This window comes from Moschus berezovskii, chromosome 20 (assembly GCF_049115385.1).
Source record: "Moschus berezovskii isolate FMDL1 chromosome 20, NW_MosBer_1.0, whole genome shotgun sequence".
Lineage (NCBI taxonomy): Eukaryota > Metazoa > Chordata > Mammalia > Artiodactyla > Moschidae > Moschus > Moschus berezovskii.
The window spans coordinates 29,322,531-29,349,228 of record NC_142479.1 but is presented as its reverse complement, the minus strand read 5'-3'; the positions used below and the strand labels follow the sequence as shown (position 1 = coordinate 29,349,228).

Genomic DNA, 26,698 nt, shown 5'->3' with positions numbered 1-26,698 from the left:
GTATCAAAAAGGAACCAGTGGAGGCTCTCAAATTCCTTTTCCATCGATTGAAGTCATTTATCAGAACCCTGTCCCTGGAAATGTTCTCCCTTCCAAAAGTGGGCCACTCTATTTCAGCATTAAATGTTGAAAGCTATTACGAGAGTCACAGGCTGGCTCACTATGTCTCTAACCCACAATGGAATAAGCAGAGTCTTCACACAGTCTGGGTGCCGAGCCTTAGAAGTTCTGTCATTAGGAATAAAACAAAGGAAGAAAAAAAAATTTTTTTTTCCATTTCCTCTTCTAGGCTCAAAGACTGTGTGTGTATGTATTCAGTCACTCAGTCATGTCTGACCCTTTGTGGCCTCAGCCTACCAAGCTCCTCTGTCCATGGAATTTTCCAGGCAAGAATACTGGGGTGGGTTGCCATTTCCTCCTCCAGGAGGTCTTTCCAACCCAGGGATCAAACCTGCATCTCTTGTGTCTCCTGCACTGGCAGGCAAATTCTTCATCACTGAGCTACCTGGGAAATCCAGTGGAATATTACTCGGCCGTAAAAAGGAATGAAATTGGAAGAAGATTCTTAGCCTGACTCAGTCTTTAGTTGGGAGAATTTGGGGCAGCATAGGACAGGAGTGTCAATCATGGTGGGGGGGGAGATATTTCTGAGCAGTGGAAGCTGGCGAGCAGCACGGCCAGTGCCCTGGTGCTGAGAGTGGAGGAAGGCAGGGAGGGGGGCCAGGATGTGGGGACCCAGGTGAAAGGGGTGCTTCCTGATGAGACTCTTCTTCCAACAAGGGTCTGCTCACGCTCTACCTGGTCCACAGAGCACAACCTACTCCCAACCCCATGTTTTCTTTTTCTGAATTCCCTGAGAACTCCAGCACGTAACACATAAACAACTCTTGATTACACTGTCATCAGTTCTGTTTGTAAAAAAAATCTGGTTCACTGGTTCCTTCTCTCTAGGAAGCCCTTAGAACAACTGTCTATCATATTCATTTTGGCTCAGTCATTTTCTGCTTGATGTGATCTATGTATAAAGGTATCTTTTACGCCCAAAGAACATTTTTTTTAAGTAGCCCCCACCAAAGTGCCCAACAAAGTGACAAGCACACAGCAAGAACTCAAGTAGTTGTCAGCTCTAAAGCCAGGTGATTATACTAAAAGTACATAAGGTCTCTGGTTAAATAAGGAAATAAGTTAAAGATTAAAAAAAAAAGAGAGAGAGACTACATTTAAAAGCTCATCACCCAGCTATAGGGCTTGGGGACTTCCCAATGTCACCAACATTCAGCAGGGAACGAAAGCAGGGAAGAGTAAACACGAAGAAAAAAATATTTTGGAACATTTATGAATAATATGAACAGCTGATCTCCTTTCTCAAAGAGCTTAAAGCAGTTTCCAGGAACTAGACAGTGGCAGCCCTGAAGGGAACCAGGTTGTGTGTGTGACAGTCATGGAGAGAGTTGGGCATGAGCACGGGCACTCGGTGCACAGGGCTGCATTGAGAGGGATGCAGAGGAGACAGAGGGCCATCCGCCGAGCATCTCCTGACAGTATGCTATGGGCACCACGCTGGCGTGTCTGACAGGGGGTAGAATTTAATCTTCACGATAACCCTTCATTTACAGATAAAGAAATTGAGGCTCAGGCAGGTTAAGCAACTTGTCCAAGACCACATGCGTAGTAGTAACAGACGGAGACAGCGTGAAGGCCCAGACCTATTCGTCTCCAACGCTTCTGCTCTCTCCACTAGGTAACCCCAGCCTCTTCTGGAACACCTTTCATTCTTGCCCCCCAAATAAAGCCAAATGATTTTGTCTTTGTGAGGAAAGAAGAGGTAAGAACAGCTAGCTCCTCTGTAGTTATGGAGTCAGGGCAGGATTCAGAAAATCGAGTTAACGTTAGTTGAGAGGGAATTATGAACCAAGAACCATATAGGCACCTTTTACACATCACGTGATTTCACCCCAATAACCCTAAGAAAGGGAACTTGAGGTTAACATATATGAGTTAACTGAGGGAATTACCCTAACGCACAATGCTAAAAAGAGGGAAAGTGAAGCGGGGATTTGAACAGGGTCCGTCAGGTCTCAAAGCCTCTTTCCACTGCCCTCCAACATGCACTCCCATTTCTTCTTCCCATAAATGCCCAAAACTAAAGTTTGGGAAACACCACCTGTTAAGAGATCTGCCCATAATTACACAGCAGTTGAACCAAAGGGAGCCTGCATCCCACAGGAAGTAAAACTATCATCTCAACCAAGGAACTGAGTAGGCAAAGAGAGATTTGCAATGTGTATTTAAAACTGCTGCTACCCTCTGAACCCCTCTGTAAATCTAATGGATTATTTGTTAGGCCATGTCAGTGAGATTCACATCAAGTTACATCCCCAGTGGGGCTGGAGCCACTGTGGACAGCAGATCCCACTAGATGGGCTTGACCATGGCTGGGCAAAGACACATGACCCAACTCAGTTCCAGCAGCAACACAGTGATGGAGGCCAGAGAGTTATCATAAGATGAGGTCGGCCCATGAGATCCGGTTCTTTTTGCTGAACTGGCTCAGACTCAGGTGAAAATGTCAGCAAACAGCTCTCCACATCAGGATAACTCACAGAGTTGACAACTTACCCATGAGTCATTAAGCAAACACACTTCTATCTCCACCAGCTTCCCCGTTTTCATCTCCAAGTCAAGCAAAGAGCCAATCTCTTTAAAAAAGACGTTAAATCCTTGGGACCTGTGATGAAACGCACCAGTAGCAGCTTCTGAGGGCTCGATCCCACCCATATCTGGCTCTGTTTGGGAGCTAAATTCAGCAGAAGTCTCCAGGGTCAACCAATGACCCCGAATAAAAATAGTCTTGGAAATCTGTCACGGAGCAGGAAAGGAAACAAGACGGCAGGGTGATTCACTCCAAATGGCAGCTCCGAAACCCAAATTCTCATTTTTTTGTCCCAATATGAAGCCAATGTGCAAAACAGGCCCGGAGCAAACTGTCCTTTTCCGAAGGCCTCTAAAAGTGGCTGCCAAAGAATTTCACATGCAAGCCAAAAAGATTTAGTGTGCCATTCACCTCTCCTGTGACTCTAACTACAGTTACTTTGCAGGAGAGCTCTGAACCAATCACAGGTTGACTCATGCTTGGGGACCACCAGGGTCCCTGAGGTTTTGCCCCAGTAAGCAAGAGGGGCCATCTGTCTTATCTAATTTTCTGAGTGGTCAAACAGCCACAGAAAAGGTACAGAGGCTGTGTGGAGACAGAAAGAGCAATCACCTCTTCACTGCCTTTCTGCTAAGTCTAAAACTCACTGCTCCAGCTCCTCTCCCACACACTGAGGTTATATTAAAATAAGTACAACATTTTGAAATGGCTGTATGCTTTTTTCTTTAGTTAAGAATTCCATGGGCTTCAGCCAACATTTGATGGCTTAATTCACTCATTTTTTTTCCTTTTATTTTTTATTTTATGGCCACACCGTGTGGCTTGTGGAATCTTAGTTCCCGGACCAGAGATCAAACCCAGGCTCTCTCATCAGTGAAAGCATGCAGTCCTAACTCTAACCAGGGAATTCCCAGTTCACTCATTTTAAAATGTACTGAAGGCAGAGATGCTCAATCCTAGAGCATGACAGAAAATGCAGAAGGGCTAGAGGTGGGTTTGTTTCACAGCCACTCACCTGTGCTTGCCCCTTCCAAAGCCCTGTATCTAATGTGACATTCATAATTTATACATTTTTCCTTAGAGATGTTCCACCCCCTGCCCCCGCCCAGCTGAGTTTCAGATGGATCCACTTCTGGACAGGCTCTGGGGCTTTGGGGAATCTCACGATTTGGTGGGAATGAAGGCATGCAGAGAACAACAACAGAACACGATAAACCCCAACAGCTACGGTCAAGCGCCCATGTACCCTGGGTGCACAGGTGAGGGCACAGTTAACCTGCGCCTCGGAGGATTGGAAAAGACTTCTCAGAACTGGTCTTGCAGAACCACTAAGAGTGTGGCAGGCAGGGAGTGGGGGAGGACACCCCAGGGACTGAGGACAGCCCAGGTCAGCGGTTCTCAATCGGGGCCAATTTTGGCAACATCTGGAAACATCTGGGAAGGGAACAGTGCTCCTGTCATGGGGGTGGGGGCAGCCCCGGGGGCAACCCCGTGGACTCTCACCCACCAGGCTGCTCTGTCCATGGAATTTTCCAGGTAAGAATACTGGAGTGGGCTGCCGTTTCCTACTCCAGGGGATCTTCCCAACCCAGGGATCGAACTTGTGTCTTCTGCAGCTCCTGCACCGGCAGGCAGATTCTTTATCATTGCACCACCTGGGAAGCCCAGGCAGAGGCCAGAGATGCTGCTAAACAAGTGACAAACACAGGACAGCCCCCCCACCCCACCACAAAGCCTGACCCTGCTGTGTTTCAACAGCACAAAGGAGGCGGAAAGCTTGGTCTGAGTAAAGATATGAAAGACGCTGTGTTATATTAAAGGTGAGAAGTTGCCTGGAGCTTTGGTAAACACAGGGCTTCAAATCACTGCTTTCACGGAAGAGAAAAACCAGTAAGAAAAGAGGACATGTTAAATTTCTAAAGAACCAAGATATCAGGCTGGGCAGATGCCTTATTCTCAAAACAGGAATCACCACCAACAAAGTTACACGCTGGAAGCCTATGGTGGGTTTCCTGCGATATGAAAAGCACATCTCAAAAGTCCCTGGGAATGGCCATCCACGCTCCTCCTTGCTCATGGATGGCTAAGGGGTGAGTGAGAGCACGGTGAGGCCCCGGTGCTCTACGTGGCGTGGAAGAAAAGGAAATAAAGGCTCCAGAGAGGGAGCGGCTATGAAGAAAGCAGAAAGAACATGGTGGGGATGCCGTGGATGAAGCTTCAAGTGGCCATGCGGTGGGTTGGTGGGAACCAGGCCTGACCATGAAGGTGGAAGGCGCTTGTGCAGGCATCCTCACTCCTCAACAGGACCCTGGAAGTGCAGTGAGGAGGCTACTACCACCACCAAAGCCACTGACACCTCTGCCTCCACTCAAAGAAAAACGCTGGTGGTCCAGTGGTTAAAGAGTCCACCTTGCAGCGCAGGGGGACACCGGTTCGATCCCTGGTCCAGGAAGATCCCACGTGCTGTGGAACAACTGAGCCCGTGCACTGCAGCTGCTGAGTCTGCACTCTAGAGCCCACGAGCCACAAATACTGAGCCCTGGTGCTGCAACTGCTGAAACCTGCATACCCCGGAGCCTGTGTTCTGCAACAAGAGAAGCCACGGCCATGAGAAGCCCGAGCACTGCAACTCAAGAGTAGCCCCCACTTGCCGCAACCAGAGAAAAGCTCACGTGCAGCAGCAAAGACCCAGCGAAGGCAAAAATAAATTTTAATAAAGGAAAAGCAAATAAGTAGAACAAATCCCCCCGAGCAAGAGACTTGTAGGAGGGAGAGGAGACAACCCTCAAGATAATAATAGTTTGGGGTATAAGGGTAAAAAAACCACCAACTGAAACCCCTTCTCAGATACACTAACGTGCACTAATCCACATCACCTCCAGACTCCCATGCTCAGACATATGCCTACATTGATTTTTTTAAATGATAGTAGTCAGGGGAAAGTGACATCAATTGTATAAATGTCTAAAATAGAGTATTTACCCAAGAAGAAAAAGAAAGCTGAACTAGTATCAAAATAAGATAATTCTAAATAGACAATGTCACAAAAGCTTCAGAAAAAAAAAATGTTGTCACAATGGGTGCCGCTGTCAGAAAAATTAAAATTTGGTTTGGATGACACAGACCCCTGATACAACTGTAGCTGTAAGTGCCTAAACGCACATCACAGGCCATAAATGAAGCAAAGGGCCTTGAAAAAAGCCAGGCAGACAGCAAAGGACAGGACATCCAAACAGAAGAGGCAAAGCTGCAGCCTGGTCAAGGCAGGAATGATGGAGCGTGTGTACACATATCCATTGAGAGATGAAACACACCCAAATTTCACCTCTATGCAACCAGAAATATACACTTGAGTACGGACCAACTAGGCTTCCCCGGTGGCCCAGTGGCAAAGATTCCGTCTGCAATGCAGGAGACTCGGCTTCGATCCCTGGGCGGAAAGATCCCCTGAAGAAGGGGATGGCAACCCACTCCAGTATTCTCGCCTGGAAAATCCCATGGACGGAGGAGCCCGGCGGGCTACAGTCCATGGGGTTGCAAGGAGTCAGGCATGACTACCAAATAAACAACAACAATGAACCAACCACCTGCATTTTGGGAGATGAAAACACTATATGACATAATAGCACCTGGATCTACAGTGGGTTTCTGGTCACATTCTTCAGAGGGGAAACAGACATCCAAAGGTCACAAGAGCATAAGCCCAGGAGTTCAAACAGCTAAACACTGGAATAGTCTGCAGGGACATTGGGGTGGTAGGAAATTCAATCAGGAGGGCTGCTTTCCACCTGGATCATCAGGATTTACAGCTGGGGAGGAGGCAAGGGTTTGGCTACCCTTTAAAGACTCCTGGGAACCAATCCTCCCAACTTATAAGTAAATCATCAACAATCACTGAACCTGTGCGCTGAGAATTGCAGCCAATTCTCAGAGTGGTCGAGTACACACACAGGTGAGAAACATAACACCTGAATGCTGACTGACCCAGTGACTGGGAATAAAGGTAGACCTAGAAACCTAGGCCAGAGAAGGCAATGGCAAGCCACTCCAGTACTCTTGCCTAGAAAATCCCATGGACGGAGGAGCCTGGTAGGCTGCAGTCCATGGGGTCGCTACAAGTCAGACATGACTGAGCGACTTCACTTTCACTTTTCACTTTCACACATGGAGAAGGAAATGGCAACCCACTCCAGTGTTCTTGCCTGGAGAATCCCAGGGATGGGGTCGCAGAGTCGGACACGACTGAAGTGACTTAGCAGCAGCAGAAATCTAGGCCTTAGCTAAGGTCACACTAATGGAAGCTGATTCCTCCCACAACTCCCCAACACCTACTCCTTTGCTCCAGACAGCTCAATTCACTATCACCCAAAGAGCAAGCACGTGAGTGCTCGGTCGCTCATTCATGTCCAACTCTTTGCAATGCCATGGACTGTAGCCCGCCAGGTTCCTCTGTCCATGGAATTCTCCAGGCAAGAATACTGGAGTGGGTTGCCATTTCCTTCTGGAGGGGATCTTCCTGACGCAGGAATCGAACCCACACCTCCTGCATTGACAGGCAGATTCTTTACTGCTGAGCCACAAGGGAGGCCCCATCACACAAACAGAATCAGCTTGTAAACCTCACTCCTCTCCTGGCCACTTTATCCATCTGGAATGTTCTCCACCTACACAGATCTTACGCATCCTCTGCAACTCCTCTCAACTCCTCCTCTCCTCCTCTAGGTGTTTCTGAGCCAGCCTAAGGCATCTCTCCCTCTGCTGAACTCCCAGAACAATTAGATTGTCCAATTACTTGGCAAAGAACTATCTCAGCTCTACAAAGCTTTACCTTGTCTGTTGTTTTCTTGACCTATTATTTAAACGAATAGCAATTTTCATTTTGCCCCCTATCTTTATTAATATGCCACACTGTTGAGAGGTACGGACACACCTGATAATTCTTCAGACCCTCCCATCTTACCTCCTGGAGCAGCGTTCCTCAAACTTTTTGGCACCAGGAATGGGTTTCATGGAAGACAATTTTCCCTTGGGCTGGGGGCAGGGCGGGGGTAGGGGGCTAGCGATGGTAGTTTCAGGATGATTTAAGTGCATGACATTTATTGCGCACTTTATTATTATCACATCAGCTCCACGTCAGATCATCAGGCATTATATCCCAGAGTTTGGGGACCTCTGCCCTAGAGTATCCTGCATACTACAGAATTAGACTGCAAAGTTCTAAGTTCTCTTCTGAGCTAAGTTATGCTCACATTAACAATCTTTCTTAACAGTCAAGTCTAACGAGGTTTTGCAACCAATGATATGTGAAAGCAAAAAAAAAAAATAATACAGAAGAACCTTGAAGATCATTATTTCACAAATTAGGAAACTCAGACATGCAGACTGGCTCAAAATCCTTTGCAGGGGTGGGTGAACACCAGTGGGATTAGTTAACCATCCTAACCTAGATGAAGATTTTCACAAACTTAGCACAGCACCCCATGGAGTGATATTCAAATCGTACAAGAAATGGGATCAGGACTTTCAGGAAACACACACGCGCACACACCGTCCCCCCTGGAAACTCAGTTTTGAAACTCCATTTACTGTAATTTTTTTAAAGTCATACTACTTTAAAGCTCTGCTTACATATGTTACTCTCTCAGGAGTGTAATAATCACACGTAAAAGCCTTTCTAAAACAAATTCGCCCTGGAAGTCCATTCTGGGGCGTTGAGTTGTGACTACATTCTCAAGGATGTTAGTAACACAAGGGCTCCATCCACAACTCCTTGAGGAAAAAAAAAAAAAAGACTGAAACCATGAATGCCTTGTCAAATTCAGACAGTTTATCTTGGCACTGGCAAGCAGAGCAGTCTCTTCGATGTCTGGAAACGTGTCTAATTACGTTTTTAGAGAGTAACTAAAAAATAGCCAGTGTCCCGGAACAGACGGCTCAGGGATCACTCCATAGCATCCTGAATGACGTGATGGAACCACGCCAGGAAAAGATAAATAAATAAAGGAGAAGACGAAAGCGAAAAGGAACCAAGTGTGAAACCACGATGAGACCCCCAGTCTCTGCAAAACAACCCTCCAGTCTTCCCAGGGGCTTGAGGCCGCCAGGACTCTCCCGAAAGTTTTCATTTCCCTTTACTTTTGTTTCCATTAGGTCACCCGGCCCGCCTACAGCATTTACCTGGGGGCAGCGCGCTAGCCTGCCCGGCCCCAAGCGCAGCCTCCAGCTCGGCACACCCCCGATACCCACCCTTCCGCCCGGACGGCACCCAAGGACACCCCTCACTCCGGAACGCGCAGCCCCAGAGCTCGGCACACCCCTTCCACTCGGATGCGACCGCGCCCCGGTGTGCAGGCAGCGCGCTTAGCGGACCCCGGGCACCCCCCGCCGCACCCCGAATCCGGCCACGCGTCAAGGGCGCCCCCTCTCGGAAAGGCGCCGGCTCGCGGCGCTGCGCACGGCCGCTCCGCCGCCCTCACCTGAGCCGGAGGTTGGCCATGAACTCGGGCATGGAGACGGTGTCCATCAGCACGAAGTCCGCCTTCCCGAACTCCAGGCTCTCCTGCTCCGCCATGGCGCCGGCGCACGGGCTCAGGTGGGCGCGGACGGGCTCAGGTGGGCGCGCTCGGACGGCGCGGGGGGCCGGCCCCCGGGGCGCGCGGCGAGCTCGGGCGGGGCCGGGGCGGGGCGCGGGGAAGGGGGCTGCGCGGCCACTCGGAGGGATCTGGAGCGGACGGAGGCCGCCCCGCGGCTCCTCGGCGCGGCACACCCGGCGGTTTCCGCTTCTCCCGCGGCGGCGGCCCGGCGCTGTGGGGGACGGGACAGCGAGACGGAGACGGCGGCGGCTGGTCCCGCCTCTGGCCTTGGTCTGGCCCCCGCCCCGCGACCGGCCCGCCGCGCCCCGCCCCGGCCCGCCCCCGGCCTCCCCGCTCCCCGCCCCGCCAGCCGAGGAGCCGCCCCCGCCGGGCGCAGGCCGCCGCCTCCTCACCTGGGCGGCGCGCACGCGCGGGGCAGCCGGCAGGGGCGCGCCCCGGGCCCGGGCCCCGGCGGCCGGGCGGCAGCGCCCTCTGGGGACGGGCGCTGGGCGCTCAGCGGGGCGGTGCCGAGGACTGCGGACGTAGGAGGTGGGTGGAATCAAGTTTCCAGGATTGCTGCCTCCCGCCCGGGGCTTGCTTCAGCTCAGTCACTCAGTCGGGTCCGACTCTGCGACCCAAACGGCTGCAGCACGCCAGGCCTCCCTGTCCATCACCGACTCCCGGAGTTTACGCAAACTCACGTCCACTGAGTCGGCGGTGCCCTCATCCATCTCATCCTCTGTCGTCCCCTTCTCCTCCCGCCTTCAGTCTTTCCCAGGGGCTTGGTAGATGACAACAAAGTTAAGAAAAGTAGCTCGTGGAGCTTCTCACGTGGATGATTCATGATGATTCTGACACTCGGCTGCAACGCTGCCTCATGATCAGCTCACATCCTCTCCATCCTTCAAATGATGGTTCACGTTCAGGCTGAGATAGTAATAGTAATTAGCTTGTTGAGGGGACCAAAAGTGCTCAGTTTTTCTGAGGGGCTTAGAGAAGTTAGTAACTTGCCACAGGCTGCTTAAGTACTGGGGAAGCTGCAATTTCATCCAGGTCATTTGACTTATGAGCCCCAGCGTTTAGCCACCTGGCAGATTGCTTTCCTTCTCCATTTCCTTCTCAGTGTTCCCTGATCAATTTTTCTCTTCCACCTATCTAAGAGTGGCTTCCCACTTGGCTCAGTGGTAAAGTGGTAGCCTGAGTGGTAGCGTGGCTCAGTCTCTGCCCGCCAATGCAGGAGATCTGGGTTTGATCCCAGCGTCGGGAAGATCCCCTGCAGAAGGAAATGGCAACCCACTCCAGTATTCTTGCCTGGAAAATCCCATGGACAGAGGAGCCTGGCAGGCTATAGTCCAGAGGGTTGCAAAGAGTCAGACATGACTAGCAACTGAACAAAACGATGACAACTAAGCTTGTCATCAAGTATTACCTTATATTGTTGCTGTTTTTCATCTACCTATGTATCTTCTCCCTGACATTATTGTAGGCTTTCTGACCATGGGACTTTGTCTTAAACTTTTCCATCTCCCCCTTGGCACCCACCAAGGAGCTGTTGTACTGCCTTGCACGTGTACTTAGGAAATGCACAGTGGTCCAATGGGATAGAATGGGTTTTAAGTGGTCTCCAATTTATACATGTATTGATCCTGGAAAATTCTTTTGGAACCCAGACTGCATTTTCTCAGTGAAAATCTGTCATAAATGGTTCCTAAGGCAGCTGCACTGCTTCGGTCTTGTGTTTCTATTAGGACCATCTCCAGTCAGTCCCCTACATTCGAACCTTCAAGTTGTGAACTTTCAAAGATCTCCAAGTGTGTTCCATCAGTGTCAGGTGTAAGTGAATTTGCAGCTTGCCCTCCGTCTCCATTGCTGATGATCCTTCAACTCTACCATCTCCCACCTCTCTCCCACCTCCAGCCAGTCACTCTTCTTGTGCATTTACTCGATGCCAGCCCCTGTATGCTGACTGTTCTGATGTACTACTGTACTTTTCAAGGTACTGTACTGTAAGATTAAAAAGGTTTTATTTTTTGTCTTTGTTTTTTGTGTATTATTTTTGTGACAGGTATTATAAACCTATTATATACAGTACTATATAGCCAATTGTGTTAGTTGGGTCCCTAGGCTAACTTGGTTGAACTTACAAGTTGGACTCACAGACACACTCTCAGAATGGAACATGTTTGTATGTAGGGAACTTACTGTATTTCAAAACCTCCTAGCAAATCTAGTAGCCCCCAAAGACCTGGCTGGACTCCAACACTATGGCTGAATGTGAAATGAGTAATCCAGACCTAAGGACCCTGCCTCACTGTCTGCTTCAGTTGCCAACAGACCACCCTGGCCAAGAGAGAGAAGCTTGATCACCTCCCAGGGGAGCGTATCTGCCATCAGAAAGTCACCTCCATCTCAGTCACAGGCAGAGCCTAGTGGCAGTCTGAGTACCATAAGTAGCTCCCCATCTTCAGAAGGCACCTCCCTGGATCTCAGTGTCCTCATTTATGGAGTAGGACCTCTAGGCTAGATACTTTTCCAAGGTAGGACTGGCCTTTGCTTGAGTCATTTTTGTGGGTGAGTCAGTAGCTAAGCAGGTGATTGCAGAAAGTGTGATACATTCTTAAAATGTTTTCATTGGTACATTTTAACATAAAATAGAATTTTTTAAAAAAGAGGAAGAAATACCAAATTCTGTGCAATTGGGAGCAGCAGCAGGGACTCATTAGAAATGATCACTAAAAAATGAATGGCTATGTGTTCCCTGAACCCTGGCATTGCTAGAGCAAAAGTGGTAGGATCTATGGGAGGATATAGCTGTGGTTTTCAAATGGCCAAAGCAAGGGAACTGCTGTATCTATCCATGTCTTATACAGGAGCTGAATGTATAAAACATACAACATATGCAAAGAGTATTTTTATCAATTTAAAACCCCAAGTTAGTATATAATCAGGCATTGAGACCAGTGAGGCTCTCTTGATGAACCCAAATCTGTCCAGTGGAGCTCACTGTCACCTTAAATCAGCCTCAGGATTTCAATCTACTTTTGAATGGCTGTTTTGGTTGTACGTGTGTGTTAGTCACTCAGTTGTGTCTGACTCTTTGCCACCCTATGGAATGTAGCTCACCAGACTCCTCTGTCCATGGGATCCTCCAGGCAAGAATACTGGAGGTTCTCATTTCCTTCTCCCGGGGACCTTCTCAACCCAGAATCAAACCCAGGTCTTTCATATTGCATGCAGATTTTTTACTGTTAGAGCCCCCAGGAAAGCCAGTCAGTTGTACAGTACCAAGAAAATGCTGATTGATGTGGCTAATCAGTAATTTGTTACTGGTACAGTTTAACATCTGTCTGTTTGAAAGGCCAGTGCATGCCTACAATCTCATTTATTAGTGACACATTTATAAGAAGTTCCAGCATACTTAGAAATGGCAGGAGAAACTGAACACTGAGGTCTGCACTCATACAAGGTAACGTAGAGCTAATAAATTCGCTTATTAATCTCCTTTGTGATAAAAATTTGGATATAAACATTTGGATGTGTAGGTTTGTATTACAGCTTAAAATGTACTGAAAACCAAAATAAAAGTTAACATTGCCAATTGTTTAGTCATGTCCAACTCTTTTCGACCCCGTGGACTGTAGCCCACCAGGCTCCTCTGTTCACAGGATTTCCCAGGCAGGAACAGTTGAGTGGGTTGTCATTTCCTCCTCTAGGGGATCTTCATGACCCAGGGATCAAACCTGCATTTCCTGGATTGCAGGCAGATTCTTTACTGCTAACTTAATTCTTAACAGCTAACTTCTCTTCATTCCTCCACTGTAAGCTGCAACATCACTTCCTCCAGCAAGGTTTCCATGATCTTCTAAGTCAGGTTGGCTATCCCTCCTCTGTGACCCCACAGGACCCTGGAAGCATTACCCTCATTACATGCTGAATGCACCTGAATGAACCTAGTGTTGTTCATCTCTCTTACTAGAGTGTCAGGACCTTGAGGGCTGGAAGCTGTGCCTGTCCTGTTTTGGGAAAGTAGCTCTGACCCCTAATAGCACCATGCTTAGCGTGTGAAGCTCTGATAAACTATTAATGGATGAACAGACAGGGAGTAGCCTGAATATGTGGGTTATGTGAGGTTGGAAATCCACCCTCATTGGTAGATTTTCTGCATTAAAAATCTGTTCTTTGGGACTTCCCTAGTGGTCTGGTGACTAAGAATCAACCTGCCGATGCAGGAGATGTGGGTTTGATCCCAGGTCTGGGAACTGAGATCCCACATGCCAAGCGGCAACTTAAGGCCAGTGCTGCAAGTACTGAACCCTCACTCTGGAGCCCGTGGTCCACAACAATAGAAGCCGTCACAGTGAGAAGCCTGTGCGCCGCAACAAGAGAGTAGCCCCTCTTCACAACTAGAGAAAGCCCATGCGCAGCAGCAGAGACCCAGGGCAGCCATAAATAAATTTTAAAAACTTTCAATATCTGTTCTTTGTGCAGCATTGATCTTTCCCATCTCCTGCCCCTGGAAGCAGGTCTCAGGGCTCTGTTCACTTCTCTCCCAGAGCCAGGCCTGAACGCTTCCTGTTCACACTGAACAAAAAGCTGTTGTCCAAAAAAAAAACCCTTCGGCTTTTGCCACCTGCTGCAGAGGAGCTGCTCTGGGTTTTCCCAAAAAAATCAACTCTGAATTTTCCATAGCACATATCTGCTCCCCTGGTTCTACTTTCCCGGAATGCTTCCGGGCTGCCCCAGCGTCTCCCTCTTCACTAGGTGCGCTGTATCCAGGAAGCCTACTCAGTGTACGTCCCGCAAGACAGAAGCAGGAAGACCAGGAAAACACAGTCATACAACATATTCAAAGGGCGTCTGATAAATTTATTGCATTTGTGCATCCCTGCTAAGTCACTTCAGTCGTGTCTGATTCTTTTCAACCCTATGGACTATAGCCTTCCAGGCTCCCCATCCATGGGATTCTCCAGACAAGAATACTGGAGTGGGTTGTCATGCCCTCCTCCAGGAGATCTTCCCGACCCAGGGATCGAACCTGCCTCTCTTATGTCTTCCGCATTGCCAGATGGGCTCATTGGCGCCACCTGGCAAGCCCCAAGTTTGTGGTATGCTGCTGCTACTGCTAAGTCACTTTAGTCGTGTCCGACTCTGTGTGACCCCATAGACGGCAGCCACCAGGCTCCCCCGTCCCTGGGTTTCTCCAGGCAAGAACACTGGAGTGGCTTGCCATTGCCTTCTCCGAAGTTTGTGGTATAAGCCCCAATTATTCTAAAGCAAAAGTAGAAAGGCAAATTTATGTTGCACAATAACTTCATAATGCACTTGCAACTATGTGGAAATGATCCGAAGCTGTAGATATTGGGTTGGCCAAAAAGTTCATTTGAGTTTCCCATAACTACTTATGGAAAAATCCAAATGGACTTTTTGGCCAACCCAACATTACCTGAAACATATCCCAAGTTAAGAACCCTTGGGGACCAGTAGTAAGAACTTGGCACTTTCATTGCAGGGGGGGCCCAGGCTTGATCTCTGGTTGGGAAACTAAGATCCCATAAGCCTCAAGGCACAGCCAAAAATTTTTTAAAAATAGAAAGGAAGAACTCCTGAGCTAAGGGAGGTTCTAATATTGGGAAACGGAGAAGAATTTAAGCAAGCCATCACTGTCAGCATCCTGTGAGTCACCATACATGGGCTGTCCCAAGAGCACATCCCCTGGAGTGGGCACAGAGCCACATACTTAAGGCCTCAGGAAAGACAAAGTCAGCTGGTAAAGGAAGACACAGCCCGAGACTGCCTCCAGAATTTTCCTTGCCTGCAATAACATAGTTTCTGACTGTAAACATTTCACTGGAATGTATCCTTTTTGCTAATTATAGAAGTGCTTATCACATGGAGTTGGAGTTGGCTTCCAGGCATGGCCCTAAACCCTCTAGGACAGAGGCCATGCCTTACTTATCTTCTCTCCAGCCCTCAAGCTGGGCCTGATGCCCTTTAGATATATATGTTTTTGTTTTTTTTTTTGACTACGCTGGGTCTGTGTTGCTGCTCAAAGGCTTTCTCTAGCTGTAGTGCACAGGTCGCCCACTGCAGTGGCTTCTCGAATTGTGGAGCACAGGCTCTAGGCCCCGTGGGCTTCAGAAATTGTGGCCCCCGACTCAGTAGTTGTGACTTGGGGGACCAAGAACCTGGGCTCAGTAGTGTGGTGCACAGACTTAGACGCCCCGAGGCACGTGGGATCATCCTGGACCAGGGACTGAATCTGTGTCTCCAGCACTGGCAGGTGGATTCTTAACCATTGGGCCACCAGGGAAGTCCCGATATTTCTTGAATCAAGTAGGTGAGCTAAGTAGTGAGCTAATTTATTTGTAAATGGAGTGTGTTGGTGTAGGATTAAATTTTAGGGAGGATGTGGCATCTCTCTATGCCCTGTGCCAGAAAATCACTAACTTGAACTCTTTGGGCCATTGGAAGGAGTCCTAGAGCTAGAAAATTTGGGAATGTGATAGGAACCCACAGAGGGAAAACAAAGAGGCACAGCCATAATCAATTCATGGATTGATGGCGTCTTAAGGCAGCATGTCTCACATTTTAAGGTGTATAAGAATCACTTGGGATCTTGTTAGAAATGCAGGCTCAGGTCGCACCTGAGTAGATCTGAACTCACCGGATCGCAGTCTCCATGTTAACAGGATCCCCAAGTGATGCTGCTGCCGCCAGCCTGCTGACCAGGCTCTGAGCAGGAAGATTAAAGGAAACATAATGGCCATGGAGTCAAACATCAGCAGCCCTTTACAGATGGGGAAACTGAGGCCCAGGAGGAGCTGCTGACTTTGGTGAGTCAGAATGAGGCATTGGTAGAGCGGAAACCTGAGCTTACGTCTTCTGGTTTGGGTTTGGAGCGTTTCCACTAGTCGACGTGAAGATTCACTCATAAAACAATGTGTGTGTGGGGGAGTGTAAAGAAAAGAGACAGCATCACCCTAGATCTCCTCTGGGTAACCCCAGGGCCGCCCTACACCATTTCTAATTTTTTAAAAAAATTTTTGGTCACGCTGCATTTTGTGGGATCTTAGTTTCCTGACCAGGGGTCGAACCCATCGCTCCTGCAGAGGAAGCATGGAGTCTTAGCCACTGGACTACCAGGGAAGTCTCCCTACCCCATTTCTAAGTGTGTATTGTGTGTTGGGTGATGTCCTCCTTTTCCCCTGATGCTCCTTTTTCTCTTTCTTTTAGAAGCGTGGAGTAGAAGCTGGAAAAGACATTGCTAGGGTCAGGAAAAATCCAATTCCTTTCTTCCCTCCACTGGACAAAGTAGCAAATAGTACAGATAACATCTACCATTCATATCTGGTTAGTATCCATAGAGCTGACATTCTGGAAAGAGGGTGACATCTTACTCAAGTGACAACTTCTAATCTACCTCCCAGAGGCCCTCTCCTCCTGCCATTCTCCCAAGGTTTCTTAACTGGTGAGCTGCAGCTGTACCCATCTCCTTAGAAGTAAGAGCATGAAATAAGGTAATGTTAAAATTAAAGTGTGACCCCTGACTTTTTCTAGTCAACTGGATGAATTCTTCAGACTATCTAGAGACAAAAGTCTGGGATATTACTCAGCCATGAAAAGGAACGAAATTGGGTCATTTTTAGAGATGTGGGTGGACTTCGAGTGTGTCATACAGAGTAAAGTAAGTCAGAAAGAAAAAAATCAAATGTATATTAATGCATTAATGTGGAATCTAGAAAAACAGTACAGATTATCTTATTTGCAAACCAGAAACAGAGACACGGAGGTAGAGAACAAATGTATGAACACCAAGGGGGGAAGGTGAGGTGGTGGGAGGAATTAGGAGATTGAGATTGACATATATACACTATTGATACTATGTACAAAACGAATAATTAATAGAACATATTGTATAGCACAGGGAACTCTACTTAATGCACTGTGGTGACCTAAATGGAGAGGAAGTCCAAAAAAGGGGATACATGCATTTGGATGGTTGATTCACTTTGCTGCTCAGCAGAAACTATTAATAACACAACACTGGAAAGCAACTATATTACAATAAAAATTAATTTAAAAAAAGAAATATCATGAGTAGTGCTTCTATCCTAATTCTGACAACCTGAACTCTAAAAAGATCGATGCAGGAGACATTTTTCAATGATTTAAAAGTAGAATCCACAAGATGTGGGAGACCTCAGAGGCCAAGTGATCCAGTATCCCACCCAATGCCTGAATCCCCTCCACCATATGCCACAATGCCTGGATCAGCCTGGACCAGTTGACTCATTAGGCCTCTTCTGCACCGTGTAGACATTGCCGTATAAAAGTAAGCTCTACGCCCTTTCACTCAACCTCACTCCTGAATCACCGCCCAGACTCACTCCATGCCCTGTATGTCAGCCTCTGTTCAACCTCTGTCTCATCCTCTGCTTGTGTTACTATGCCCATGTGTGAGCTTGGTTTGCCCTTTACCTTGCTCTTCCACCAAGAGAGGACCAGGTTGAGGTGAATTGCAATCAAGGAGGGTCGCCAAGGTCATAGCCAGTGAAAGAGGAACCTCCTGTTTTTCTTGAGCGGACCTGCCTTTTAGAGTTTCTATCCAGAGAACCCTATTTTCTCTGATCTCTTTGAACTCTGCCTTCTCAGTGTTAAGGTCTGTGGTGGACTGTGCTATCTCTTAGCCATGTCACAGCCACTTTCTCCTAGTGTCCCTCTCCTTTACAAGTCTCTATTTAGCCTTTTCGTATGGAATAGGATGGGCTTTCCAGGTGGTGCTAGTGGTAAAGAGCCCACCTGCCAATGCAGGAGACATAAGAGACCCAGGTTCCAACCCTGGGTTGGGCAGATCCCCTGGAGGAGGGCACAGCATCCCATTCCAGTATTCTTGCCTGGAGAATCCCATGGACAGAGGAGTGTGGCAGGCTACAGTCCTTAGAGTCACAGAGTCGGACATGACTGAAGTGACTTAGCATACACAGACACACACACACACACACGATAGAGGTTGGGGCTCTTCATTTTAGTAAGCAGCCCAAGAGATTCTGCTGCAGGTGGGCAGGGGACCCAACTTAGAGAAATATTGATGGGAATTTTGGTGTCAGACACATTGGCGCTCAATTCCTAGCTCAGCAACTTGCCACCTGTGTGACCTTGAACATCTTAGGTCATCTTGATAAGCCTCAGTTTCCTTATCTTGGTTAAAGAGATGAGAAAACCCATCTCCGAGTGTTAAAACCATGAAACGAGATGACGTCTATAAGGTGCTTCACATAATTCAAGGCAGATAGTAGGCACTCAATGAATATGAGCTAGTGTGGTGATTAATGTAGTTGCTTCCTTTATCTTCAGAATAGGGAAATGATTAGCAGGTAATCACTGACTGCAAGTTATTTTTAGCAGACTGAGATGTCTAATAGATGCTGGTGGGTCTTCTGATCACTCCCTGAAGTTCCTCTGCGTGAGTTTTGTGATCCTATTGGTAATTTATCACCATACCCATGCAGAATCACAGGTCTGACACTTAGTAGGGTATCGAGATTTGCCCAGTATTTTGCAATGAGAGAATGCCATCTGGCCAGGTCTTCTGTGCTACATTCCCATGGCAACACCACATCTGTTCTTCTCACCCTTCCACCAAATGCTCTCCAGCATCTTAACATCATGATACTGATTCAGTTCCTTCCTGGCCTGACCCTTCCTGCTACCCAGCTCCAGTGAAGAGTGTGTGTGTGTTCAGTACTGTCCAACTCCTTTGCTACCCTATGGACTGCAGCCCACCAAGCTGCTCTGTCCATGGGGTTTTCCAGACAAGAATACTGGAGGGGGTTGCCATTTCCTCCTCCAGGGAATGTCCCAATGCAGGGATCGAACCCTCATCTCCTAAATTGGCAAGTGAATTCTTTACCACCATGCCACCTGGGAAGATCCCCCTGCCACAGTGAAGAGTACCATCTCGCAAAGCCTTGATGATACTTGCCCGTTTTAACTTTCTTCTTTGCATTAAAATATCCAATTCACTTCATCCTACAATATATGCTCTAGGCATATATTATGTTTTTAAACAGAGAAGTGAGAGAGGAAGCTGGTGAAAACCAAGGAGGAGTTGGAGGGGTAGGTGGGATGTGACACTGACAACCAGGTAAGAGGGAACTGGACATGACTTAAGTGACTTAGCACGCACAAGCGGGAACCACTTCTCCTTTCATGGAAGGGTTCAGTTTAGCTTCCATTGTTACCAAATGATTAATTCAGAAGAATTGAGCCTACACTATGGATAAGTTACATCCCAAGTCCTCCATCAATGAAGGATACACGTAGCAAATGCATAAAGCACACATGGGTAATAATAAGGGTCGTGGGACTCTGGTGTTCAGGTTTGGAAAGTGGCAGAGCGTGGGGTTAGAAGCAAAGGTTCAGGGGCTGATTCTGTGACTGAGGCACTGATGTGGCCTCAGGCAAGTCACATCAGTCTCCTGAGTCTCAGTTTCCTCTTCTGTAAAGTTCGTAATCTGTACTAACATCTTACCTTGTGATGTTGCTGTGATAATTAAGCGAGATAAATTGCACCCAGCACCTAGCATGGGGGTCTGGGACATAAGGCTCAACACGCGTAGGCTGATAGCACTTCCTACTCACCAGTCCCTCCACTGAGGCTTCGACACAGCTCATGAGCAGAAAGAGTGGGAAGAGCGTTCCCCTCTGGTCCTTTCCATCTTTAGAACGTGGGTTCTTTGGTGTCCTCTTATTTGTTGCTTTGTGTCAGGCTGGTCATGTCCTTGTAGCTGAGCTGATGTACTAATTTCAGGGAGTTCATGGCCTCTCTATCTACAATTTCTCAACCTTCAGTCTTGAAGGTACAGTGACTCGTTGGCTTTCCCCATCCAGGTTTTATCTCTGAATTGCATTTGCATAACCAGTCACGCACTTGCCTTTTAAGAGAGACATTTCTCTCCCAAGGCAAATACGAATATATACACGGAGCCTAAGCATCACGTCTGTGAAGAGTTTTTCCTCCAACCCTGGCTCTGCTGTAGTTGCTTTAGGAAGGCCTTTTCAGTTCCAGGGACCAATTTCGTGGAAGACAATTTTCCCACGGACCGAGGATGGGGGATGGTTTGGGCATAATTCAAGTGCATTACATTTCTTGTGGAGTTTATTTCTAATTTAATTATGCCTCTGATCTGACAGGAGGTACCAGCCTGTGGCCCAGAAGTTGGGGATCCCTATAAGACCCATGAATCCCAAATCTGGCTGCTCATTAGATTCACCTGGGATGCATTAGAAAAACAGCTTCCATTTCTGGTCTTTTGGAAATGAAATCTTCATGGCTAAGAAATGCCTGAAGTTAGGCAGGTTGTATGACCCTAAATGGCCTCCCTGGTGGCTCAGCAGCAAAGAATCTGCCTGCAATGCAGGAGATTCAGGTTTGATCCCTGAGTTGGGAGGATCCCCTGGAGAAGGGATTGGCTACCAAATCCAGTATTCTTGCCTAGGAAATCCCATGGACAGAGGAGCCCGGTGGGCTACTGTACATGGGGCCACAAAGAGTCAGACATGACTGAAAGGACTTAGCATGACTCAGAACAACAATGATCCTAAACATGATAAAAATCATTGAATTTCATACTTTAAATGGATGGATTTTATGATATATGAATTACATCTCAATAAAAAATTGCTTTAACTAGAAAAACAATAACTTCTGAGATGGGCATTGCCTGGTTAATGGATGGCTGTTACGTCAAACAGGATGCTATCTTTCATGTGGGATTGAACCAAAGAATGCTTGGAGTGTCCCACCTCACACTCCTTCGGGAATAACCCATGCCAGCTTCAGACCTTGAGGTCTAAATATATGTGGACATGAGTTTGAGTGAACTCCAGGAGTTGGTGATGGACAGGGAGGACTGGCGTGCTGTGATTCATGGGGTCGCGGAGAGTCGGACACGACTGAGCGACTGAACTGAACTGAATATCTAATAAAGGTCTAATAATGTCTCTTGAGGATTTTGAAAGCCTTCATCTCTTGCAGGTGCAGTCACTAATGGCCGATTTTGTTAGGAATGATTGCCCTCCAGCAGGTTCCTATAAAACCTCTTTGGAATGTGCCCTTAACTACAGCTAGTGCTCTGAGCTACCAGCGTCAGGATAAGCCTTCCACATGCACTTCGTTTGCTTACATGGCCTACAGTTCCCTAAGAGGAAGCTCACAATTTATATCCCAGCCAAAGAGAAGGATGAGTGGGTCTGCTCTGCCACTGGGAAGAAGAGGAGGAAGAAGAAGGAGGCATATTTTAATTACATGGGGAAACTCTTAAAGCAAGTGAGTTGGGACTCCGTTTTTGGAAGCTTAGAATGGCCAAGACAGATATCATGCTAGTGGCCCTGGGTGTGACCTTGACCTCACCTTCTGATACAGGAGTCCTTTCTCACACACTGAGTTCCTAAAAGGTCGGGTACAAACAGCTGCTATAAACTGGATCTGCAGATGGCTGCTATCTTTTTCTGCTTGCCTTTCTTTCTGTTGGCAGCAACTCCAAACACCTGAGCTCTTGGTGTCTCCTTTTCTTGTATTTGTTGACAGCCAATCTGTAAATTGATTCTCAAACGCCGCCCCCACCCCGCCCACTTTTCCTGTAGAGAGGGGATTTGCCACCTTGTCCTGTTGCTTTGAAGGGTTGCAAATAATCAGGTTTTCATTGAATGGTCCTCTGTACTTAGAAATTCCTTTTTAAAATTTGTATTTATTTGGCTGTGCCGGGTCTTAGTTGCGGCATGAAGAAACTTTTCTTTTTTTCTTCTTAGGTGTGGCATGCAAACTCTTAGTTGCAGCATATAGGATCTAGTTCCCTGACCAGGGGTTGAACCCAGGTCCCCTGCATTAGGAGCACAGAGTCTTAGCCACTGAACCAGCAGGGAAGTCCCTGTCTTTATAAATTTAAGTGCGTAGACACTCATTCCTTTTCTCCTGCCCACCCATCTTCAGCCCTTAGTATACAAATTCTATAAAACAAAGTCAGCAAAGCCTTCTCCTTCAAGAGAAGTTATAGGGAAGAGAACAAGGAAATTCTCCGAAAGATGTGTTAAGGCTTGATTTGGGATATCACTTCTCTTTTAAAAATTGTTTATTTTATATTGGAGTATAGTTGATCTACAATGTTGTGTTTCAGGTGTAAAGTGATTTAGTTGTACATGTATCTTTTTCTTTTTCACATTCTGTTCCCATGTAGGTTACTACAGAGTATTGGGGCGAGCCCCCTGTGCTACGCAGTAGGTCTCTGTTGATGATCTATTTTATATATAGCAGTGTATATATGGTACTGGGATTTTACTTCTTTGTGCCAATGAAGCAGGGCTGAGTGTTCATATCTGTAATTGTACTGACGTCCCCTGTATTCCAGGAGTATCATCTGGAAACTGTTGTTTATCCTGAAAGGAGGGAAAATGAGATTAAGGAAAGACGGGAGAAGGAGAGAAGGTGTGTAGTCAGAACAGGGTTCTCAACCACAGCACTGTTGACAGTGGGGTGGGGTCTGTCCTGTGCACTGTGGGATGTTGAGCAGCACCCCTGAAAATGCCAGGATCCGTCTCCCTCCCGGTTGTGACAACCAAAGGTGCCCACAGATCCTGCCCAGTGTTGCCTGGAAGGCGAAGTCACCCCCAACTCTGAGCTCTCTGCAGGAGATCATGCATTGGGCTGAAAAGGTCCGGGATGGGAGAACTTGGACTAAGTAGTCTCCTGAGCATTTGTTTTCCCTTGGCTTCTCCTTAACCTTGTGGGCCTGGCAGGCCACCCTGCTTCTTCAGGCCTCCCGAGATTCAGGTCGGCGCCCTTGGGTCGGCCTCTCACGGTGCTGTGAGGATAAAAACAGATGTTGGTTGGGTAAACCTATTGAGTGCTGCTTAAGTGCCAGCCAGGCCTGCTGCAGGAGCTCAGATGAACACGACAGAAGTTCTGTTGGAGAGGCGCTCACTTGTTGCATTTTGCAGTCATGACTTTGTGGCTGAGAGGAGGTGCTCCAAAGCCAGACGGCCTGGGTTTCTACCCAGGCTCTGCCACTTACTGGCTGTTTGACCTGGAGCAAATGACTTTCTCTGCCATGATTTTCTCATCAGTAAAATAGAGAACGGAAGTACCTCCTCTATAGGGTTCAGTTCAGTTCAGTCGCTCAGTCGTGTCCGACTCTTTGTGACCCCATGAATCACAGCACGCCAGGCCTCCCTGTCTATCACCAACTCCCGGAGTTCACTCAAACTCATGTCCATCGAGTCGGTGATGCCATCCAGCCATCTCATTCTCTGTCGTCCCCTTCTCCTCCTGCCCTCAATCCTTCCCAGCATCAGACTCTTTTTCCAGTGAGTCAGCTCGTCGCAGGAGGTGGCCAAAGTATTGGAGTTTCAGCTTTAGCATCAGTCCTTCCAATGAACACCCAGGATTGATCTCCTTTAGAATGGACTGGTTGGATCTCATTGCAGTACAAGGGACTCTCAAGAGTCTTCTCCAACACCACAGTTCAAAAGCATCAATTCTTCGGCGATCAGCTTTCTTCACAGTCCAACTCTCACATCCATACATGACCACAGGAAAAACCATAGCCTTGACTAGACGGACCTTTGTTGGCAAAGTAATGTCTCTGCTTTTTAATATACTATCTTATGACTAATTGAGAAAACCTCTTTAAGACCCTCAGAATACTGCCTGACATATAGTAAGTACTCAATAAATGTTACGTTTTTTCCCCCTAGACCAGAGGTTCTTTAACTTTAGACCCATGGACCTTTGAGGGGGTTTCTATGTATGGATTCTAATAGATCTAGGAATTCCCTGAAGTTATATGTAAAACTGGGTTTCTGTCTCTGTGTGGGTGTACATTGTGGGGGGCATTGAGGAAATACCTGTAAATTATGAAAACTAGGAGAAACTTTTAGAATCCCACCTCAAAACTTCTCCTTTCCCCTCAAAAAGCAACTGAGGCCCAATGTGACACTACGACTTGCATACCTGACCTCTCATGTCCAGACAATTAGGATTAGAGTCCAGGATGGCAGAGTCTCAGGGCAGCACTCTTTGGACTGTTCCGGCTGCTTCTGTAACTTCAGACAAGGATGCTGATAACAGGGGCAGCCTGTGATACAGGCTCTGAGAACAAAAGTGCTCTGGTCCTCAGTTGGCAGGGCTGAGGGGTGGTTGTGTGGAATGCAGATAAGCCAGAGGTGAGAGTTGGGGCAGAGTCTTAGAAGAAGGATGAGGTCTGAAAAGTGGCGTTGAGTGTGGGCCTGCAGGTAGAGGTGACAGATACACAGTTGCAGGGGACTGAAAAACACAGCGACACACCTGAGGAAGATCAAGTACTCCCTGCTACGCTGGAGAGACTGCTGGCATAGGGAAGTAAGGCTGGAAATTAAGAAGTGTTAAAGTTAAACACTTGCTAGTATAAATATAGAGTTTGAACGTATTGCTGTTACTGCCCAGTTGTGTCTGATTCTTTTTGACCCCAAGAACTACAGCACCCCAGGCCTTCCTGTCCCTCATCATCTCCTGAAGTTTGTCCGAGTTCATATCTGTTGCATCGGTGATGCCATCCAGCCATCTCATCCTCTGATGCCCTCTTCTTCTGCCCTCAGCCTTTCCCAGTATCAGGGACTATTCCAATGAGTCAGCTGTTTGCATCAGATGACCAAAATATTGGAGCTTCGGCTTCAGTATCTGTCCTTCCAACGAGTATTCAGGACTGATTTTCCTTAAGATTGACTGGTTTGATCTCCTTGCTGTCCAAGGGACTTTCAGGAAAAAGTGAAAGTATACTGGAAGCTAAAACTGTTTCGCATCTTCAGAAGGCGTTGGGTGTTAGCTCTGCTTCTATTAGGAAAAATCAAGGCACAAAAGTTGAAGTGAGCAGAGTTAACTGGTATTATCCAGACAAAAGTTATCTTTCTCACATTGCTACAAATCCCCCTGCCTTGCTCTTTCTCAGAAAGTGCTGACAGTTACAATGGCTTAGTTTCCTTCATCGTATCTTTCCCATTGTCCTTCTGGGTGGTTTGTATGGTAGAAGCAATGGGTGCATGGGTGCGGTATTGGACCATACACTCCTGACTATGGGAGCCTTGACTTCTGTGTCTCAACATTATGCTGTTTCTGTCCCAGGTCCACCCAGACTTCAGTGGGTGCTCCTGGATCCTGGATGCCCTGAGAGCGCTGGAGGATTGGCAGCTGGAATGGGTTAGCCTGGAGGCGGTCAGATTGTCCCTCTACAACCACAGAAGAGCCATCACCAGCAGAGAGGTCCTCGAGGCAGTCAAGCAGAGATGTTCTCAGAAGAGCTGGGGAATAAATGAAGTGGATCTCCATGGCTCTGTTGTTGAAATGATTGCACTTGTCCAAAAAAAAAAAAAAATTGGGTCTTTTGGAGGGTTGAGTTGAAAGACAAAGTATGTGAGAAGTACCCACTGAAGCAGGGGTCTGGGTGTGACACGCTTGGTTTTTGATCTTGTGTTTTTAGCCCCTGATTTAAGCTGTGGAAATAAAAACAATAAAGGAAAGGCACTTGCTCTTGTGTGTGTGCGATGCTTGTTTATGGTTTAAAAGTTTTTTCTCCACTGCTTTGAGCTTAGTTATTGTAGTTTTGGACACAGTTCAGCCTGTTACACTCTGGACTCACCATTGTTCCCTCTGCTCCAACTCCGGGCATGGGGATGGGGGCGCTACTGCACTGATAGGAACTGAAATTTTTTTCTTAATTCAAGCACCTGTACTTTGACTTACGGAAACTAAAATATAAAGGAAAAAGGAGTCTGCTTGCTCTTTGAATATAAGACTCATGACGTTGGTTATCTATGCAGCGCCTAGAATAACAACATATGTAATGTGTGGTTTGGAGAAGGAGATGGCAACCCATTTTAGTAGTCTTTTAATTTCACGCAGCCACAAAATTAAAAGACTCCTGCTCCTTGGAAGAAAAGTATGACAAACCTAGACAGTGTATTAAGAAGCAGAAATATCACTCTGCTGACAGATCCTTATAGTCAAAGCTATGGTTTTTCCAGTAGTTATGTATGGATGTGAGAGTTGGACCATAAGGAAGGCTGAGCATTGAAGAATTAATGCTTTTGAATTATGGTGCTGGAGAAGACTCTGGAGAGTCCCTTGGATTGCAAGGAGATCAAGCCAGTCAATCATAAAGGAAATAAACCCTGAATATTCATTGGAAAGACTGATGCTGAAGCTCCCATACTTTGGCCACCTGATATGAAGAGCAATTCGTTGGAAAAGACCCTGATGCTGCAAAAGATTGAGGGCAAGAGAAGAAGGGGGTGACAGAGGATGAGGTGGTTGGATTGCATCACTGACTCAACAGACATGAGTTTGAACAAACTCCAGGAGATAGCGAAGGATAGGGAAGCCTGGAGTGCTGCAGTTCGTGGGGTGGCAAAAAGTCAGACACAACTTAGCAACTGAACAGCAACA

General features: G+C 47.4%; 2 protein-coding genes across 5 annotated transcripts in view; one reads left to right on the top strand and one right to left on the bottom strand.

Annotated features, from left to right (window-relative positions):
• Nucleotides 1-9,556, bottom strand: part of MYO1D (myosin ID) — a 368,723-nt gene extending 359,167 nt beyond the window's left edge. Inside the window, exon 1 of the mRNA XM_055401217.2 lies at nucleotides 9,130-9,556. Coding sequence (XP_055257192.1) covers nucleotides 9,130-9,224 — 95 coding nt within the window. The 5' untranslated portion in view covers nucleotides 9,225-9,556. The remainder of the gene's footprint in view (nucleotides 1-9,129) is intronic.
• Nucleotides 9,117-25,782, top strand: H2BN1 (H2B.N variant histone 1). Of its 4 annotated transcripts, none has more exons than XR_008682565.2 (2): nucleotides 9,117-9,245; nucleotides 25,379-25,514. XR_008682565.2 is itself a non-coding variant. In XM_055401227.2 (2 exons), exons 1-2 carry the CDS (start codon nucleotides 21,392-21,394, stop codon nucleotides 25,652-25,654), a joined length of 438 nt encoding a protein of 145 aa, XP_055257202.1. In that variant the 3' UTR covers nucleotides 25,655-25,782. The 4 variants fall into 4 exon arrangements, 1 of the variants encoding a protein (XP_055257202.1); XR_016035464.1 differs by lacking the exon at nucleotides 25,379-25,514 and adding an exon at nucleotides 10,974-11,171 and having other exon boundaries at nucleotides 9,124-9,245; XR_016035463.1 differs by lacking the exon at nucleotides 25,379-25,514 and adding an exon at nucleotides 15,915-16,022 and having other exon boundaries at nucleotides 9,130-9,245.
• The last annotated feature ends 916 nt before the right edge of the window (nucleotides 25,783-26,698 follow it).